This window comes from Porites lutea, chromosome 11 (genome assembly GCF_958299795.1).
Source record: "Porites lutea chromosome 11, jaPorLute2.1, whole genome shotgun sequence".
NCBI lineage: Eukaryota > Metazoa > Cnidaria > Anthozoa > Scleractinia > Poritidae > Porites > Porites lutea.
The window spans coordinates 26755257-26776630 of record NC_133211.1 but is presented as its reverse complement, the minus strand read 5'-3'; the positions used below and the strand labels follow the sequence as shown (position 1 = coordinate 26776630).

The following is a 21374-nucleotide window of genomic DNA, read 5'->3' as shown; positions in this document are numbered from 1 at the left end:
AACGGCTTTTTTTGTAATAGCGCGAGGATTCTAATTAAGACTTCGCACCGCGACGACATGCACCAGTTTATGGTTTTAGTATTGGTATAAAATTATTGACATTAAAATTAATAGAGCGCTGTAAAGTTATATGTTATGAATAGTTTTATAAATATGAAGGGATGTTCTTCAAATAGTATCAACATAAATTTGATTCAATAACCAAAAAAAAACGTTGATTCACATCGATAGCTCCAATTTCGCTACGTAATTCTGGCTTGATAAGCAATGAAAAAATTCATACATATATGTAAAATCGAGAACATGCCGTTACAACCCTCTACAATTTATTCCTGTCCTTGACAAATGAGCCAATCTGCTTTTCTTCCAGTAAAACCTTCTTTGTAGTTATATTCTGATAGGAAACCGCGTGCGTGTCAAAAGCTCGGGATTGGCCCGGGGGTTAGCAAATGCCCGGGCCCCGGGCAGTGCAACATTTGCAAATGCCCCCCCCCCCCCCGGGACTGACAAGGCGGGCAAATGCCCCGCAGTTGCCCCGGGGGGGGGGGGCTGGGCGCAGGTGGAATTGACTGATGCATTAGGGTCTGGTTTTTTTTTTTTAAGCGGTCGAAGTTGTGTTCTTTGTCATAAAACTCTACAAAAAATATTAGCACAAATATGTAGAGCCTTATAAATGGATATGATCGCGGTGTGATACAATACTGTTGAACAGAGTCTTAATTGGGGTTCTTAGCCTTTAGCTTTGAAAGCGATGCGTATGACAGATCTAGAATGAATGCGTCGTGTCAATACAACTCCCTCATGTTTGAAGGTGACGTACGACCTATAGGGTCAAATTCGGTCATATTAAAAGAAGACGAATTTTTTTTTTTAAATAAAAGACAAACTTAAACTAGATCGTTATTTAAGAAAAAACTTTTATTTTTTCGAAATCAGGAAATGTAGGAATCGGTAGCAGGAACACTCCGTTCGGAAAACATACAATTTACGGTGAGAGGATAACTTACAGGAATAAAAGATTTAACATTACATGTAGGAAACAAAAAGGTCTTAAAAAAGCGAGGCAAGGGTGTGGTAATAAAAATACTTTTCCCTTCTCCTGCTTTTATCTACATTTAATCATGAAGGAAGCTAGCACTTGGTTTGGCTTCTTCAGCTGCCATTTAAAAGGTTCCTTGCTTCCGCTGAGAAACTTGGCAAATTTGAGGATGATGAATTGTTTTAGTTTTGTACACTTCTAGGTCATCTGTTGAGTTAAGTCAGAGTTTTTTACAATGTCCGTCCTCGTTTGAAACTTTACTTCATGAAACAATTGTCAGGCGAAAGCCGCGTTGTTTTTTATCACAGAACCGGTAGTAAATTAAGCCGAAAAGTTGATGAATTATTTGCTTGTCAGAGTTAGGCGTTATATTTAGTCAGACCCAGAGAGGATAACGAAGCAGCGATTCCGCTTGTTAATATAGTAGTTGAAATGATCGGCAACTTTTCTCGACTTAAAGTTTACGGGGATCTGAACATTGCTAATCGCCAATTTAAACGTCTCCTGAAGCGAATAAGTTAGACCCGTCCGCTAAAACGTCGTGCTTTTGTCATGTCGAACTCAATTTATGAATTATAAATACTTAGGATGCATTTTAAAAATTGTCAAAGCCAGGCGTTTTTACATTTATGCTGAAACCAACAGTGGTGCAGTCTTGTTACAGTCGAGCCAGCCGGCTTCAATTTCGGCAGTAGCATTAAACTCGACATTTGAAACGATCGAGCCTAATGAAAGAGTTTTTGTATGGACGCTCAAGCAGTATAACTCAATAAGATGGACGTTAGCCTTTTGAAATGCTATCAATTGTAAATAAAAAAGAGCCTCAGGATAAAAGACTCGTTCTTATTAGCAAGATATTGGCGCGTTGTAGTCTTTTTTCCAGTACTTTTATATTAAACAAGTTTTACAGGTCTTAATCCTTATTCGACTTATTCCTGTGTAATTTGTCAGTGAGCGCATAGCAAGTGTTCAAAACTTCCAGCAGGAAAGTGTATTTTCAAAGACATCTTAATTATTACCTTAATTTCACCTGCCGGAATTTTCCTTTCTACTTTAGATGTCAGGTCTTCCTTTAAAAAGTAAATGTAAATTAATTACAGCCTCACAAATGAAGCCGTGGATCGATACCCAGCAGCTGACTTTTAGTTTACTGTGCAAACAGTTATCAGTGCTTATGTGCGCACGACTTATGTCCAAAGAAAAACCAAATCTTTTTTGTGTTAAATGTCAATTCAAATACCTACATAAAACTGCAAACTTGTGGTACGTCTTGGCGAGGTAAGGAGAATTACAAAACTAACATCAATATAGGTAGCACTTCTTAAAACGCAAACGAAATTCTATAGCCCGCCTAGCAATCTATGGTTCAATGTTATTATAAGTACATGTACATACAATGCCCAAATACGAACTTGAAAGAAATTTAATCCGTTCAAACAATTTGAGTTTTTGTTTAATGTTTTTGCTAATAAAAGTACTAAAGGTTTAAATCTATTTTGAGTGGACAAAATTTTGTTTTGAGAGATATTGCACTACGTTTATGGCGCATATATGACCGGCTGACTACCGCGACAAAGTCAAATGTTTTTATTAAATTTCTTAATATCTGCTCTTAGGGAGGTGATATTTTTACAAAGAGAAAGCCAAAAGGTGTGGCAGTTGATACCGAAAAAGAAAGAGCAATACAAGATGCGTTCTTCTGGAGGGACAACTGAACACTTTAAGAAAAACGCCGCCAGTTAGATAATAAACTCGGGCTGAGTACTTTTCTAAGGAAAGATGATTGCACGTTGCTGGCTAATTGTGGTCGCGATAACCGTGTCTTGGCGGACTCGAGCAAAAACAACTGAAAAACAGTCTCCGAGAATTTTTCTCCCGGGGGATGTAATTTTGGGTGGTTTGTGCCCACTTCATAACCCTCCGGGAACCAGGCAGGAAGATCCAGCTCAGAACTCCTACGGAGAAATTGTTGGTCACTGCGGCGGACCGTTTAATTTTCGAGGACTTCAACACGCTGAGGCCATCCTTTACGCGGTGGATCAGATCAACAAAAACGAAACTTTGCTACCTGGTATAACTATAGGCGTCGACATAAAAGATACTTGCAACAGTGTCGATCATACCATTAGAGAATCGTTGAAATTTGAGTTTGTTCGAGAGGCATATCTGCGCGTGGAAGGCGACGAGGGCGTGTGTGGATCTTCTCTGAAAACTTCCGCTAAGAGTAGAGGTAGAGTTGTGGCGGTGATTGGAGCAGCATATAGCGGAATATCAATAGCAGCCGCAAACCTCGCCGGATTATTTCATGTTCCTGTTGTAAGTTACGCATCCACGAGTCGCCTTTTAAGCGACCGCAAACGCTTTAAAAACTTCCTTCGCACTGTCCCGTCTGACACCCGCCAGGCTCAAGCGATGGTTGATGTGATCCGAGAATTTGATTGGAACTTTGTCTCTACTATCGCTTCTGATACGGAGTACGGCCGATCAGGAATTGATTCGTTCAAACAGGCTGTGAATAACCAAGCAGACCATCGCGTCTGCATCGCCGTGGACGAAGTCTTCACCGTGCGAACTCCAAAGGCGAGAGTGCGAGAAATTATAAAGAAGATTCGCGAACATCCCGAGGCTAAGGTAATCGTGCTTTTTGCTGAATTAAACGACGCTGACTACTTCATAAATACAGCAAGGGAGCAGAATCTGGCTGGATACATTTGGATGGGCTCCGACGCCTTTTCTCATTCATACTCAGTTTTGCGTCCTAACAAAGATGTTCTTAAATACTGGATCGCAACAGAACCTAATTCGAACGTTTATGAAGCCTTCAGGGTTTATTTTCAAAACATTACCAAAGAACGCGTGAAACGAAATCCGTGGCTAAGAGTTTATGAGAAGTATGTAGCAAAACTGCTGAATACGAGTGATCCGGTTGACTATTCATCTTACACAACAACGGCGGTAGATGCAGTCTACGCTGTTGCGTACGGCTTACATGATATGTACCATTGTTCCAATACGTCTTGCTTTATTGATGTTTCAAACACACTACAAACAGAAATTTATAACTTTATAAAGAACGTTTCATTTTTGTCCCCTACTGGTCACCATGTGTCGTTTGATGAGACTGGAAGCACGCCTTCTTATTATAACATTCGTTTTCTGAAGAATCGACGCGGGAAATATCACTTTGATATCCTTGGTTCTTGGCTTCTGGGTAAGGGATTCAGATTTTCGCCCCAGTACAAGCACTATGAACTCAGCACATTACAGTCCTATGCAAGATGTAGTCCAAAATGTCACCCAGGCTTCTGGAAACAACCTAAAGAACACTACCCAGAATGCTGTTGGAACTGCATTCGTTGTGGTGGAAACAGTGTCTCTAACCACTCAGGCGCCACAACTTGTGTAAGTTGCCCGGATGGATCAAAAGCGAATTATGCCAAGTCCTCTTGTGACGTCATCCCTATAACTGAAATCTACAAAACCCCAGCTGGCATAGCGGTCGCAGGTGCCTGCACTGTCGGTGTTGTTGCTGTTTTTCTAACTTTTATATCCTTGTTTAACAAAAGAAAAACTCCACTTGTGAAAGCCTCAAGTCAGGAAATCACCTACGTCTTACTGTTTGGACTTGCTTGGTGTTATATCATTCCCATATCGTTGCTTCTGCAACCGACACACCTCCTCTGTCAAACTCGCCCTTTTGTGTTGAGCAGTGGTATTGCCATGGTGATAGGCTCGCTTCTGACGAAAACCAATCGCATTGCGCGAATTTTCAGTGCAAAAATCATGCGAACTGGAAATACGAACTACCTTAGCAACAAGTGGCAGCGGGTGTTTGTGGGCCTGTGCATTGTCTTGGAAAACTCTTTTGCAGCCTTGTGGATCATCACATCCCCCATAAAGGCGACTCGTGTCTCTCATGGAAGCCATGAGGTATTGATAGAGTGTATGACAGATTCAATGTTGGGATTCACCATCTGGGCTGCGATTAACGTCGCACTTGTCCTGCTTTGCACCTATCAAGCCTTCCTGGTACGCAAAGTCCCGGAGAATTTCAACGAAGCTAAGTTCATTGCCTTCAGTATGGTGACAGTCTGTGTAAGTGGAGCGGTCTTCGTGCCGACATTTTTAGGCACAAAGGGACTCTACAGGATAATTTTAACCTGTTTTCTCGTTATTTTTTGCTCTACTATAGCTCTCGTTAGCCTGTTTGCTCCTAAGGTGTATATTATATATTTCCGTCCAGAGAAGAATAAACCACACCCACAAAAGACCGATCCTAAAATAGGAGCGCCCAGGCCAGAGTATTATCGTTCAGTGTCTTCATTGAGTACTATAACTGCATGTGTAACGTTGGATGACTTGGACACTCCAAAGCTTTCCGATGTACTGGATGTTCAAAACTCGCATTTACCACAAGGTATACCCGTGGGTACACCCTCCAAAAGCACGGAAACAAAGTGGAGTTAGTTTCCTTAGCATAAGCCTGGCAAACAGATTGCGCGCGTTTGAATAGGACTGGGTTCAAACCTTTCACAATATAACTTTTTTTTTGCGCATTTTTAGATTCCAAAATAATGAAATGTAGCTTGAACTGAGTTGATATGCGTTATCAGACGAGAGGTCAAAGTGGTTGGATATTTGTCACGTTTTCTTTTGTTGATTAGAGTAGGAACTCGGTTAAAAGGAGAGTCCTTAATCGAATTGGAATTTGGAATGTTGGTTTTGAGAAGAAGGGAAACCGGAGTACTCTGCGGAAAACCTCTCGGAGTGAAGAAGAGAAATGGGCTGCGAACAGTCTCCCTTTTTCTCCAGATTTGGTGAAGAAAGTGTTCGCGTGCGCGATACCCAAGAAACGAGCCCGGCAGCCTCTTCCGTCTCGCGCCCTCGTTCACGCGCGTGGTGAATGTTTCACTCGGCAGCCTGAGAAAAATGAGAGACTAGTCTAACCCTAGGAGAGAACCAACAACAAACTCAGCCGCCATATGGCGTTGACGCGATTTTTAACCCGGGCCACATTGGTAGAGGGAGAGTGCTGTCACCACTGCGCAACCTTGCCTTGCAGGATGATGTTAGAATCAAAGTACAGTCAAATACCCGTTAATACGGACACTGAGGGGGCCATACAAAGTGTCGGTATTAAGCGGCTTGGATTTAAAGAAACTGCATCGACAAAGCAAACTGTCCGTATCTATAATTAAGTGGGTATCCGTAAGGCGGGGTTTAACTGTAAGTTCTTTCGCAAGTATTTCCTTCCGATTTGTTTTTCTCCAAATCCCTAGTATTGTAGCTAGTCCGAGTTCAAATTCAATTGAGCGTTTTGTTATCTTTATTTGCCATCCTCTTCTACCACTTCGCTTTTTGACTTCACTCGTGGTCTCACTTGCGTTGGCTAGGTTATACTCGGGCTTAGTATGTACTTGTACTGTCTAGTAATATGTGGAGACGAAAACAGTGAACCTAAAACTTACTGATGAATAGCTTTGAAACGGACCGAAAGCCACGGAAATACAAGTAATACACACAAGAGAAGAAATAATTAGATTTTTCTCAAATTTCTTTCCAGTATATCGATCTGTCATGCACGGCTGTTACATTCCTACACAAATTCTTACACACTGTGACCCGATACTGTATGTTGACAACATCCAGGGAGGTTAGGAAGGTAAGGCTACCTTTGTCCGCGCGTAAAACAAATACAAAATACACTTTTGCACCTTGTACAAAAACATTTTTATTAAACTCACCCTTTTTCAAGGTTGCACAATTCTCAAACTTTAAATGATCCCAGTGAAATGCATTCTTGTGCAATTCAGTAATAAATTAGATTACAAGTAATTGTTAGCCAGTTGTTGGCCCTTTTACAATAACAGCCTATCAAACTATTGCAAAGAACTGGTAGTTTGAAATTAAAAAAATGGATAAGTCTGTTTTCTTAGTCCACTTTACATACATAAGAGTAAGAAAAGAAATTACTGCCTGGACCAGAGAGTAGGTTTTCAAATCATAAAATCACAATAATCAGAACTATCTTTTTAATTTAACTCAGAAATTCACTCCCAAGTACAACAGAAAGAATTCCGTTCTTTTTTTCGCAACATGCCTGAAAACCGCTCAATAAGCATATTAGTTAGAGAACTATATACGAATTGCTTTCTTGTGAACTAAAAGGTAGACATTTTATCGCCTTTCTAAATAGCGAAACGGAAACTCGCGGAATTTGGGGTTGGCTTTTTGAAATGCGCGCCAAAACGTACCTAGCTTTCAGATAGGTTAGTCAATTAAGAAACTTAACAGCATTAGGAATTTTTTCCCAGAAGTCGAGCAAAGCTTTTCGAGTACTGGTACAAGGAACACACAGAAAAACCGTCTTTCAAGTTCACAGGAATATCACTCGAATATGGCCCTTACGTCATTAGTACATGTTTAATTAAAATAAAAAAAACAAAGAAGAAATTATCAGTATTTGCCAAGGTTCTCTAATAACTTAAATTTCCATAAAAATCGAGGAAAATGTTCACCGGAACATTCACCGAGGGAACTGTTCACCGAAAATTCATTCCGTACAATTACGGTTAACAGGGCTAACTTTCTCCACCAAATCTCATTTTAAATCGCAAGCTTAGGATGCCTTACAAAAATAAATTTACAGAAAAGGAAAGGTGGAATGAACACGGAGTTAATGTGAAGAATTTCCAACCAAGGCTCGGCAATAAAATTTTATTTTAAAGTCCGACGAATATGTAGAATATGGCTAGTTGAATTTCAAACATTGTATAAACCAAAAATAGAGTGACAACTTCAAACGCATGCGACGAGTGAAGGAATAATATTTCATGTTGAATAAAAAAAACTTAGAGAAAAATCATTCCGCCCTATGAAACTGTATCGAATGATTTCGTTTTCCCTTCAAAGGTATCGGCATTTACTGAGCTTAATTCAAGAAAATTCCCCTTTCCAGATGAAATAACTTTTTAAAGTACTCAAGCACAGCTTGAAAATATATATTCTAAACTGTTTATCAGCTTAGAATTCATTTTCGACTGCAACCACTCATTAATTGATTTAGGACGAAGTGCAATCACGTGCTGAAATATCAATCTTAAATAATCCAAATAAAAGTTCGCTATGTCTGTTTAATTTTTCTTCCTTTTTTAATTTTTTTATTTGCAAAATAAAATTCGACGTTTTTCCTAAATTCGTTCTTGGCCACTTTTGCTAAAATAGTTAAATAGAGTTCAGCTAAGGCACAAAAATCGTCAAAAAAAATCTAAGTCACTTCAGAAAAATAATAAAATCTAATGGAAAACAATTAACAAATAAGTTAATAGTGTCTTGATGTTGGCAAGAGCATCAAATGCTCTAACAGAAGAACAGTTGAAATAACTATACGGAAAAATGTTTTTGCTCTATTTTGCTTTCAACAGAAAAGAGAATATACTGTGGAAGAATGAAGACATCACAAGCAGAACTTCACAAACATAATGTAGACGAAAATTGAAAACCAAAATACCGTTGGCGACAAATAAATAAGGATTACATGCCGCTGGACTTTTTTCTTTCACATGCCTATGGTCAATGGCACAAAAAACATATTATCTTGTCTTAGTCATTAACACTACTGTCCCACCAAAAAGTTGAAATTGAGAAGAATTTGCTGAATAGTTAAGCACTGAGAAGCAGAAAAGGAGATACCTCGTACTTTTTATGGCACAAATTGATCCAAAATTACAAATACCTTATAAACTAGCATAAAAAACTACTATTACTGTGGCAAAACTGATCATAGCCTTGAAGCGTTGCATGCGCCAAACGCTCTTTTTTAAAATCACGATCCCTCCTATTTTTTGCTGCAAAAGTACCATGTGCAACACTTAATCATAAGCAGGTGTCTCTTTAACGATATACAATGGTTGAAAATAATGCGATACAAATTTTCATATCACAATCCAGGAGTTTCTGAAAATATACAAATTTTTCTTGCAAAATGGAAAGCAATGTAAGTCTAGAAAAGCAAGCTAACTGTCTTGCTTCCATGATAAAAGACATATAACTAGATGTTTTCAGTTGACTCAAATAAACTCAAGATAGAAAACATTTGCCAAACTGATGTGAAAAACGAATCAGAATGGATCAATATTACACCAATCCACTTTTTCACACCTTTTTTTCCAATTGAAGTGGATGGTGCTTGTTAGAATGAGGCATTCAAATAAATTAAACGATTAAAACATACAAAACTCTGAATGATGTTGAACAACCACTCGATAAATTCTTAGAAGACTATATGAAAAATAGATGATTCTTTAGTAGAAATTAGACGTAAGACCATTTATATGACAATACAGTAAACCCCGCGACTAAGAACCCTGGTGTTTAAGAATCTGTTGGCCTAAAATTTGCCAGTTAGGCCCCCTCTATACAATAACCTGTTTAGCCTAAAATTTGAAACAGGTTCTTATTTTTAAAAAAATCTTTACAATTGGGTAGGATAAGTCAACTTTCAGGATCCTCTTTGAGGACATAGGTGCATTTTAACTCCAACTGCAATGTAATGGTATGCAGATTTTATATAAGAAATAAGCTGAAATACCACTAAATGCTCTTAGCTACAACAAATTTTTTAAATTTTTTTCTTAAGAAAATATAGCTTGAATTTCAGATGATTACTTCAGGTCGTTTTTACTGAGGGAGTAAAAACAACTTGAAGTAATCGTCTGAAATTCAGGCTAACGAAATTTAATAAGAACCTATTAAAAAACCTAACTACCCAAATTTGTGTTATACCATTTATGTAAGAACCTGTTTAGGCTAACTTGGGAAAATGCGTGTTCTTAATCGTGGGTTTTTACTGTATTTAACATAACAAACAAACTGACTGGACATTTGAGTACAAAATTGAAAACTACATGTCAGGATTCCAGTACAACAATAATTTAGGTTAACGTGCACGCTGGAGAGTTTATTTCACACTCAAAATATTATTATTATTTCCTTCCCCAGCAAGACATGGGAGCACAAGCCCCAAACCATGGATTTCCTTCCTATTCACACACTGCATTTTGCCTATTTGAATGTCACCTTTTTTAGTGCTAATAGTGGTGTTACTTAGCTTTGTATATCTTAGAGGAATTATCAGGGTGGTTACTAGATGCAAGCGTTTTACGCTTTTGTTCACACAACACAGGATCTGTATCCACACTGAAATAAACAACTAAACCTGAAAAGAAAGAGAGAAAACAAAATAAAGTTTGCCATCAAGTATTTCATGGCTTGGCCTTAATAAAAACACAACTACTGTACATTGCCTTAATGTCCTGCAAGTGGAAAAAATTAGGAAACATACAACCCTCTCAGGCCTTTTGAAAACATTGCTGCAGCAAATAAATGCTGTTAATGTTCTAAGTTACAGTTAACTGAAGACTGCCAAAACATATGTAATAAATTATCTTCAAAACTAACAAGTGTAGTGAGTTTTCTCAACACTGTAAATTATTGTTTCCATTAAGATAAGAGTATCCTTGTTATAACCCAATTTCTATGGCTTTCCAAACTATGATGGCATCCCAAAATGTCTGGATATTTTATATTTGACAGTTGTAAATCTCATAACAGTACACACAAATTATTTATTCCAACATCTATTGTACTTACCTTGCTTGGCATTTGACATAACTTTTTTCCACGCTGAAACAACAAGAAAAATAAACATGATACATATAAGTTAATCAGGAGTTACTTATTTAATGTTCACTTTACCTCAATTTATATTAGCAACTACAAGAACAGATCCACTGTCCAAGACAAATGCAAAAGTCAAATACCAGTTTACCAAGCTACAATGTTATTGATTAGCATATGTTAAAAAATGGTTGGTACAGTGGACCCTGCCTTACGGCCACCTTGTTAATACAGCCACTTCTTTTGGGCTGCCTAGTAAAAACTGCCATACATTTTCTTGTAAAACAACCCTAGTTAAAGCTACCCTGTTAATACGACCACTTTTTCTTCTGCCCAATGGTGCCCGTGTTAACAGGGTTCCACTGTAATATTTAAGATCTATAATAACACCATACATTAAAAAGTTTTTTAAGAAGCTTCATTCCAGTTGTAACATCCTTGGTTTTCAGTAGTACATGTATGTATGAAGAAACAGAATATACAAAACCTACCACTGGTAAAAATGGCTTTGTTTCCCTGAATCCCCTCCCCGCCCCCCCAACACAAATGCATCTTGTTAGAAGCAAGCTGAAATCAGTGGCAGATTGCCCTGAGATGGATCATACATCAAACTGCTGGGAGAGTTTAAATGAGCTGCCATATAAATATTGGCAAAAATGAAAAAGGGTTTGCATTGAGTTGCCCAGGAGTTTTACTCACCATTTCGTAAATATTCAACACATTGCTGTTGGTTAAATGCATTAGTCTGCATTGCAGGCTGAACAATACTAAGGTCACATGAGCTGACACTATTAGCATCCACTCCACTGTCACTACTCTCAGGTCCCTCAACTATTGAAATAAAGAGTATTTATTGGTTTTGTAAAACAATAGACCCACATACATATAAGTAAATAGTTAAGTAGAGACGACTCTCTCTTAACAAGCACCTCTATAACACCTGTGCACACCTCAGTAAAATGGACAATCCCAGACGAAAGCTTCGTGCCCGTCCCAAAGGTGTCTGTCTTAGAGAGAGTTGACTGTAATTTAACTTCTTATTTTATCCTGGAACTCCATTTGAGGGCTTTATTTTTTCATGACAGTTTTAATTGTTTGACTGAGTGTTTTTAACAGGTTTAGGGTAATGGTTTAGTGCTGGGAATAACTGAATACCAGATGAGGAAATCTGTCTGGCAATTATTGAAGAGAAAATGAAAATTATTTAGAGTAGCTTTATCATCCATTAGAGGTGACCTTTCAAAGTGACTAAAAGACCCAGTCAAATCAGAGGACCTAGAATTCAATTTAAAAACTTGCCACTACTGTACCTAACCTTAACCCCACTGATTTGCATGTTCAAGACAAGGCAGTGGTTCTCAAGGATTAGGCTCAATTTCTGTAGCCTTGTTTGACCATCTGTTAAGTTATAAAAAAAAACTTAACAGGAGAGATAGTTTCAAGGCAGTTTACTCTTTTGATTGCATTTTATTTATTCTATTACGTAACACTGAATAAGAGGGTTTTTCTTTTAGAAAATCTTGACCAAAGCTGTGACTAGGTTTTGGTTTACACTCTACTCCTCTGGAAATGTTTTCTGAACTTCATTCATTATTCAATGTTGGCTTTCAGACCAACTCCCTTGGAATTTCTAACAATTTTAGAAAACCTTCATATATAGGCCATGGAGTGGGAACCAAATTTCAAGGAATAAAACAATGTGTGAAGTTTACAAGTAAAAATACCAATTGCTGCATTCACTCAAAAACAGCTTATAATAGTACTGAAAACGACTGTTGAACATTTTTTGCTTCACTCATAGTATCAACTGTACACTTGGCTTGACTGGTCATCTTGAAAATGAAATAAGCTTTTTTCCAGAGTTTTGGTTGAAAAATTAACACTGAATTATTATGAAATAGCCTTATTTGGCTGGGCAGTTCAGATTTGCAGTAGTGTTCTCTTTGTAAATGGGCTAATCTGGTCAGCTTGTTCAGATCTATGGTAAGTGTCCAAGATAGCACTGGTTAAAGAAAAAATGAAGATTCCCACTGTTTCCCTTTTGACCAATTTTGCTGTAAAACTTTTTATGCATGAATAAAATTTATTAATGCATAAAAAGTTTTTTGTATAGCACATGTACAGAAACTAGGGTATAAGCTCTCACTGGGCAGACCTTCATGGCTTTGAGTTTTTTTTTTTTAATCTAAATATCATTAAACACACATTTGAACATAACAGATGTCAAAATTGGGATTTTTCCTGTCCTGATCGCATATTGGTTGGGATTCAAGATTTTCAAGCAAAATCGGGAGAATCCTTATGTGATTGCGATGCTTGAGTGGTCTGTAAGAAGCACTACACTAATAACAATAATTACTATTATACAGGGATGTCACTAAGAGTTACAAGTTTCTAGGCACTATATAATAATTAGTAGGTGGAGAATTTGAACAGCTAAGAATTACTTTTGGTTGTAAGTTCCTCTTGCTTTTGAACAAAAATAGAAGCAGTCATGCTCATAGTACATGGCTTCAGACATTAGCGAAAGCCCTCATATTATTTGTGGATTTTTTAAAACATAACATCTTACCTTTTCTTTTGGCTTTGAGTAAAGCATCTCGGTAAGACAATACTCTTTGAGTTGTCACATTTTCCTTTTGAGAACTAGTTTTATCACTGGAAGGTTCATTTAGTCCATTTGTGACCCTTGACTCATTGCCTTTTGGAATGTTTTCATGCAAATGGCTCTTGGCACATTCAGGTGAAGATTCAACTATAACATTGTTATTTTTGTTTTCTGTATTCTGCAACATTTTATCTGATGCCTTGCTATGATTCTTTTTATCATCAACAGATTTCTTCCGATGATGGTTTTTCCTAAACTGATTTTCAGGCTGACGCTTATGAAAGTCTTTTCCCTGAAATCTCTCCATGTGATTCCGAGTTTCTTTGCCTGTCCTTGCAGCAAGCTCCTTCTTCTTTCTCCTGTGAGATCTCCTTGTTTGAGACTGCCACCCTCCCTCATCCTCCACTGCAGAGGAACTTGAAACATCACCATCCACAGAATCCCCTTCAATTACAACAAAGTCTTTGCATACCTCTTTGGTGTCTGACACATCACTGACAGGATCATCATCTATGGCAGAAGTATAAATACTACCTCTGTTTTTCAATGAAGTTTTATCAATATGACCAGCCTTTCCTAAATTGTGGGATTGCTGAAACACATTTTTAATGTTCTCAGAATTTTCTGCAGCAATTGTTGGATCGTCCTTTTCAAGTGCCACATTTGGCAACAGTCCTAAAGCAGATTCCAAAAGCTTTTGTGATGAAGGTGGGAATCCAAATGGAGGCTCTTTGTAGAAAACAGGAGAAGTATAAGATCCTGCAAATACACAAAATGTTGCACTTGCTTAATCTTAGTAGAACACTTAAAAATTTATGGTTCTCAAAAAAAAAAAAAAAATAATAACAGCAATGATAATAACTTGATTTTGAAGGAAATACCATCAGTAACATCTAAGCAAGTACACGTGATGAAAAAACATGTTCTAATTGCGTAATGCACACATGTTTTGCTGACAAACATTTGAAGTTTGGGGTGGCATTAAACATTAATGTTCACATGCAAAGTACGTAGGCGGCTGTTTGTTGACTTGATTTGTTTTCCCTCAACAAAATATTCATCACAAGAATTTTTAGATGTTGAGAAGAGTTTCTGGAGTTTTTAATAATTTTAATATTATTCCAAAGAACAATTCTTGAAAGCAACTGTGTGGTGTTTAAAGTACTGACAAGAAACATAGAAACAACTTAAACCTTTGGCACAACAGTTTGCTTTAACGGCTGTCAAACTTCAAATGTTTGACAGTAAAACACGTCATGTCTGGCACCCTATTAGAACATGTTGTTTTGTCTTGCGTCGACACTTAGATGCCACCCATGGTATGAGTACCTTAAGACTGAACTGTTGTAATGGACCATTACCTTGTCCACACTTGCTCGATTTGCACTAAACACGTTTAGAACACTGAATGTTTTTCTTTAAGTTTTATGCCTATTCCTTAAATTAATAACATTTATATATTATTATAATGTGTGGTTCCAGAAAATATCCATACCCCCCCCACGGATGGTTCTTCCGATTAGACCCCCCCACCCCCTCGGAATTTCCGTTCCAGAGGGGTCATGTATAACCCCCCCACCCCCCAGGAATTTCCTATTTTCCTTTTCATGGTCTTAATTTGCCATATTTAGAGATAATCGACCGTGTACCGCTTAAAATTAACTGTTCTCATCTTAAGACACATCTTTTTTATAATCTTTGACCTATTTGTAATCTTTTACAAGACAATATGTATTTCTTACGTAGGTAGAGCACACTTGATATACTATGAGCGGTCTCTCTTTTTTATTAGTCCTTCCAGCGAAACGCGCGAGGCAGAACAGAGATTAATAAGTTTATGTCATCTCAAGAAAACATTTAAAACATAACTTTAAATTTGAATTATTCATTGAAATAAAACTATGTGAACATTTTCAAATATTTTCAAAACGAATCTACCTACAGACAAAGTTAGACAAAGTTGATGTCTGGTACTGTAATTAAGTTTCACTATGTACACGTCTTGTCTAAGACAGTTTCATCTCAAATGCAACATTTACAGCATAACTTCAAAGTTAATTATTGATTTAACATTAAACTATGTGAAGAAATTCGAATTTCAAAACGGATCTACTAGAAAACTAACATACAACAAAGTTTATCGTTTGTTCGGCCTCGGGTCCTAAAGTCACCACAAAGTCGATCTCTCGATGTTTGTAATTAAGTTTAACTTTGAATGAATTACACTTGCAGTTGAACAAATCTCAGGAATTACAAAAAAACCTATTTGGGTTATAAAAGAACAAAATATGCAAACATTCATTTTGCGTCCCATATTTGCATCGATTCATGTTCAGAAATGAACATCAGTGAAACATGATCTATTTCGTTGCCTAGCACGTGATCGAAAGTCTTCTCCACAAAGAAGGAACAGATCATTATTATTTTCGGGCAAAAGTTGATTTGGCGAAAGGTCTGTTGGACAAACAGCTTGCCTTCAACGGTACTCTATTAGAAGTCAATAATAAAATACAGCAAAGGTCTCATTTGGGTCGTCACGCAACGCTTTGTCGCGACGAGCTCACTGAATGTCAACAGAAATTTGCATAAAGTTGTTTACACAAAACTCGAGAAATATATCGCCGAGTTAGACGACGTTTGTTCTCGATTAGCGTAAGTTTTTGTCAGACTATCTGCAGTCGAGTCCACAATCTAGATACATGTTCAACATAAAGAAATTATCATTAATCGATGCGCTAGAATTTATTCCCGGAGAAGTAACCTGTTGAGAATTGCGATCGATTTGCCCGAAAGACAATATTTATTTAAAGACTTCGTCAAAGTCAAAGGTTGGACGGACCGACCGTTAGCTGTTTCGAATCAACCGTTAGATAGTAAGAGCAATCCGTTAGAGCGTTAGAACAAATCCTTAGAGCGTGTGGACAAATCGTTAGAGCGGAGATGATAGCGAACTCCCAGCAAAGAAGACGATCGACGTTTGAGACAAACATCTTGAAGTTTTTTTTCTCGAAAGGGCATCTACTTCTAATTTTTGTTGTGCTACAAATCAAAATAATCCACATATACTTAAGTATGTCTCGTATGATCGATCGCGTCTTTTACAACCCTGTGGAAAATTATTCTCGTGGGCACCCCCTGTACCCCTCGGAAAATTCTACCCTTTAGCCCCCCCACCCCCTAGGAATTTCCATTAACCATCCGTGGGGGGGGTATGGATATTTTCTGGAACCACACAATGACTGTATAAATGATAAGTTAGCTTTAATAATAATATTATGATATTAATTTTGATTTTTGAGTTAAGTAAGAAAGGGAAAAGGATATGGCTGAAATATGAGCCACTTAATAGACCTTTTTACCGATAAGCGGCCATATTGAATTAGATTTAAGGAGCATTATGGGATGCCGAGGGGACATGAGCACGATCTGATATACTCACCCAGCATTTACGCACGCTTTTCGGACCAATTTTTCTTCAAGTTTTCCTTGAAAAAGATTGTTATGGGAAAAAAAGATCGTTGTGCTGTGTTTGGATGTAATAATGATTGCCTTTTCCCTTGAAATATACAATGAAGTTCTCTTTTTGCCCGAAAAGCACGCGTAAATACTGAGTGAGTGCCCCCTGGGCATCCCATAAATACTCCTTAAATCTAATAAATTCAGTATGGCCGCCATATTGGTAAAAAGGTTTATTATTTTTGCCTTTCTATCCAGTAATATTTTCAGAACATCATCCCATCATTATAAAGAGTAGTAGTGGTAGTAGCAGTAGTATATTATTATTATTATTATCATAACAACCTTACCCAGTCCAGAATCAACTTCCTTTCCATCATCACTTACAAACAGTTCTTTAGGTGTCACAATTCCACTGTCATTGGATGAACAGCTCCCACAAGATGCTACATCTGTTCTGTTTGAGCTGAAATGTTGCCCTGACTCAAACTCTTGCCCAGTTGAAATGTCTGCTACTAAATTTGTATTCATACTGATGCAAAGAGGAGCACAATTTCTAGAGCTAGAAACCTTGAACTTCATGTCCACGTCACTACTGCCTGGTTTCCCTGTTTCACTTGTAACAGCACTAGTAAGTGGTTTTCCTGTGCTATTGGCATCAAAATTGGCAGCAAGTGGCTCTTCACCATTCACAACAGAACTTGCAGCTTTTCCTTTCTTTGACTTCCTTTTCTTCTTATTGTTTGTCTTGGGTTTTTCGTTATTATCTACTTTGTCTGAACCACTACTTGGAATATCCACTATATTTGGAATAACATTTAAATCCTTCTCAACATTACTAATGAAATTTTTACTGACGAAGCTAGTGCTTAATTTGTCCTTGACAACTTGATTGCTGCCTGGCCGCAGAAAAGAGTGATCACTAGAGAGAATTTTCTTGGTACGATACATCTCAAATTGTTTTTTTGGAAGTGCTGCCAGCTGCCTTGCCATTTCTTTTATTTTGTCAACCTGCAAACAAACGTACAAAGTAAAACAATCTTGAGACAATCCCATAATAAAAAAAGATAAAACCCTTTCATCGCATTTCCTTACATTTGACAAGCATCAGTGTACAAGATACAATGTAAGGTAAAACCTCTATTTACCCTGCAGAAATGCATCAGCTACACTATATATGGAGTATAGCTGGTATAAATTCATGTGCAGTAAACCATATGAATTCACATAAACATGTGAGAATCTGATGCTAAGAACATACGTATTAAAATAAATATCTAGAATAATAAAGATCAGAAAAATTGCATGGTAGAAAATGGATATGCAGTTAAGTCGGCGAGTGAAGCTTGCAACGGAACACTGATGGTTGTCTCTTTATCGTAGCCATTTCAGTAAAAGGTTCCCGTCACTGAGAGCAGAATATTGAAAGCTTCTTTTGACCCATTGCGGATTTTATGCAAGGAAGATTAACAGATCTCCATCCTTAAATGATTTTGAATAGTGACCAAGTCTAGCTGGTAGAAAGGTACGAGACAACATGCTTGGGACAGTTATAATTATGTACAATCTTGAAGACCAGTTGAAAATGCAGGAATCTGCTACAATTCTTTAGCGAGAGTAGATAACACTTTTTGTGCATCCCTTGTGAGCACAATTTTTGATCTGATACCCGCCATGTTGATATCAATCAACACGGCTGGAAAGAGTGTCTTAAAAATTATTTCATGAATGTAGTAAATTAAAAATACAAAATTTGGAGGCAATGAGTATGTTAGAAACAAGCAAGACACAGCTTTGAAAAGTCAGAAAATCCACAGATGTTTGTCTCCCACCATGTAATGTCTCCAATCTTTTGTATCTTGTTCATGCTTTGGAAGGTGTCTAAATTTATGGCAGCAGGAATTGTGAGCTTACTTAGACTATAACTCTGCTAGTTTCATAAGCTGAGAAATCCACATTTCATGTTTCACTTAGACCTGGAAATTTCAAGTGATTTAATCTTATTCTAAATTGGGTGAATGTATGTGGTAATACATGTGTACACTTGACCAGACATATTATTTGAACTTCAAATTATGTTTACAGCAAGGTTTAAAATTTTACTTCTAAGAATGTACCACTTCAAAAATAATTGTAGTTGCCTTACAAAGGGAAGCTAGAAGGCATTACAGATATTTTTATGACTACAAGACAAGTATACATATAATATGAAAAACTCTGACATTATGTTTTTAAAATCAAAATACCTGACAAACATCAAATAAACACCAGTTTGCATTATTTGATTGCCCTGTGCTTTAAGCATCACTAAAAAGCTCTTAAATGTATTTTCCCAAAGTACAATTAACAATGTACATCTTGACAATTGCTTTTGACAAAAAGTTTGTGTTTTTGTCATTTTGTGGTCTTATCAATCTGTTTCTTGTGGCACCAGCATATGGACAGTTTAAGCTATAAGGATTACCTAGTGAGATAATAAGTCCCTTGGAGCTGACAATACAAGCTTGAAGATAAACATGTTACCGTTATATACAATAAAACTAATATTAGTTCCCAATGCCACTTACCAGTGATAAAAAGTAATGTTAAAAACAGAGAGATTTATGATTTTACCTTTGAGTGCATGTCACATGCTGCTGACTGAAGCAATTTTGATGGCTTTATGAGTGCATGTGACCATTGAGATATGTAGCCGGATGTTAATTAAACAGAACACATTAATATAAAGTAGACATTACTGACCGTCTGTGGTCTGTTACCCCTTCTGTAATGTGATTGTGAGCTGGAATTTTTTTGCTCCTTAAAGAAATTATCAATTTTGCTAACTTACACAAGTTTTTTAAGGCCAAATTTCTATCCAAAATTTTCATGAGTATGTCTTGCTCACTCAGCACACACAAATATCCATCAAGGCCAGGACTAGCTTGGAAAAACACTAGTAACACAAAAGAATTATGTACTTGCTATGTGTGGCTGTTATGTAAATGTAGATTTTTTTCATTTGTGCAGTATGTACAAAATCTCAAACACAGTGTAACTTGAAGATTTAATTATCCTTAGCAGTATTAAGATGTAATAGTTTAAAGAGTTTATATTTTGATATCCCTCTTTATGATGTATGATGCAATCTCTCAAGATATGGCTATTAAAAAGTTATCTAAAAATAACCCTTTACTGATTTTAAAAAAGACAAGCCCACCACTACAAGATTAATAGAATAAGTAATTTTGTTGTAAAAAAAATTTGTCTTCACAATTATATATAAAAACAAACAAAATAAATTACTTCAGTACACTGAGCAGAAACATGCAAATATTGAGAAACAATATCAAACCAGCCTCAATGTCGGAGGAACGGGTAATTTGACAAGTAAAACCAGAACGGAAAAACAAAACATTGGCAGTCGTTATGTCTTCGATTTAATCTTTGTTTGACAAACAGATGTAACGAAATACTTATGAAATATAACCAGTTCGTTTCCTTTTCGTGCAGTCTACCACGCAACGGGCAAAGTTAATATCTCATTTCCATTTTTTAAAAAGCTAATATTGCAGACCGAATCCCATTGTATTAAAGCAGATTAAAGCAAAGGTAGAAGGCCAAAGAACTATATCAGAGCCACACATGTCGAAAGTAAAGAAATTTACAGCAGACAGTGATTTCTTTTGGAAAATAACTTCGAAATTGAGATAGATTCACGGAATTACGACACATGTTGGAATTTAAAACAAGTTTACCCAAACTCGCCGCGTGTACATTTCCTCAGCAAATGTGAATGAAGCATGTACATTTTATCTAAAAAATCTCTAGATCTCAGAAAAACTAAGACCAACTTTAGCGCGCGACGAGAGAAGGCAAGAGAAGGCAACATTTAAGAAGAGAAATTATTTTACCTTCAGTTCACATTCACCAGGATGCAGGACCAGATCAACGGGGTAGGAAACGATAGGAACTTACGGTGCAGTGACGAACAAACTTGTTGAGTAGAACCACGGCAATGCAATCAAGTCCGGTAATATTAAGCTTACGATATTAACTTTTATAGAACTTTTTACGCCCGATCGATATGACTGGTTGACTGCAAATTACGAGACCTTGTACGACCTTTGCGTCCACGTTTCTAAATGGGGAAAATATTGGGTAACGATTGCATAATCTCCACCCTAAAATGGTACGTCACATGGCCTGTATGAATAAATTTCGCCACCAGGGCAACTCGCTTGACAGTGTGAATTTACCTGCTTGACTTGTTGTTTTAGGATATCCGAAACTTTAAATTTTCTCCTTCACAAACAACAACCATTTGTATAAGTAAAATGCAAAACTATAAAGATGATTAACAACCTGAACTTACAAAAATGCAAAGAGTTGTTACGTTCGATTGCATAGCAACGGAAAACTCACTCGTTTGATTTCAGTTGAAGATGGGATACTGTCATAAATCTCGAGAAAAGTTTCGACTTCATCGGCGCGGAGAGCTTCAGCAAGATGTATAGCTAGCACAGTCTCTTCATCCTCTAATGCAAAGGAGCTAAAACTATCCGGGCAGGCCGCCATATTTCCTCAGCTCCATTACCAACGAATTTGTATTTT

The 21374-nt window shown here is 37.2% G+C and overlaps 2 protein-coding genes across 4 annotated transcripts; one reads left to right on the top strand and one right to left on the bottom strand.

Moving 5' to 3' along the window:
• Positions 1-2818: 2818 nt before the first annotated feature.
• On the top strand, positions 2819-5540 carry LOC140953385 (metabotropic glutamate receptor-like). The gene has a single exon (XM_073402869.1). It carries the CDS (start codon positions 2819-2821, stop codon positions 5504-5506), a length of 2688 nt encoding a protein of 895 aa, XP_073258970.1. The 3' UTR covers positions 5507-5540.
• Positions 5541-6756: 1216 nt separating this feature from the next.
• On the bottom strand, positions 6757-21373 carry LOC140951669 (uncharacterized). 3 transcript variants are annotated; one of them, XM_073400969.1, is made up of 6 exons: positions 21186-21373; positions 17132-17792; positions 13290-14084; positions 11417-11548; positions 10691-10723; positions 6757-10256 (listed from the first exon to the last, which is right to left on the bottom strand). In XM_073400969.1, exons 1-6 carry the CDS (start codon positions 21336-21338, stop codon positions 10141-10143), a joined length of 1890 nt encoding a protein of 629 aa, XP_073257070.1. In that variant the 5' UTR covers positions 21339-21373; the 3' UTR covers positions 6757-10140. The 3 variants fall into 3 exon arrangements, with proteins under 3 accessions (XP_073257070.1, XP_073257071.1, XP_073257072.1); XM_073400970.1 differs by having other exon boundaries at positions 13290-14054; XM_073400971.1 differs by lacking the exon at positions 21186-21373 and adding an exon at positions 20675-20912.
• Between the last annotated feature and the right edge of the window lies 1 nt (position 21374).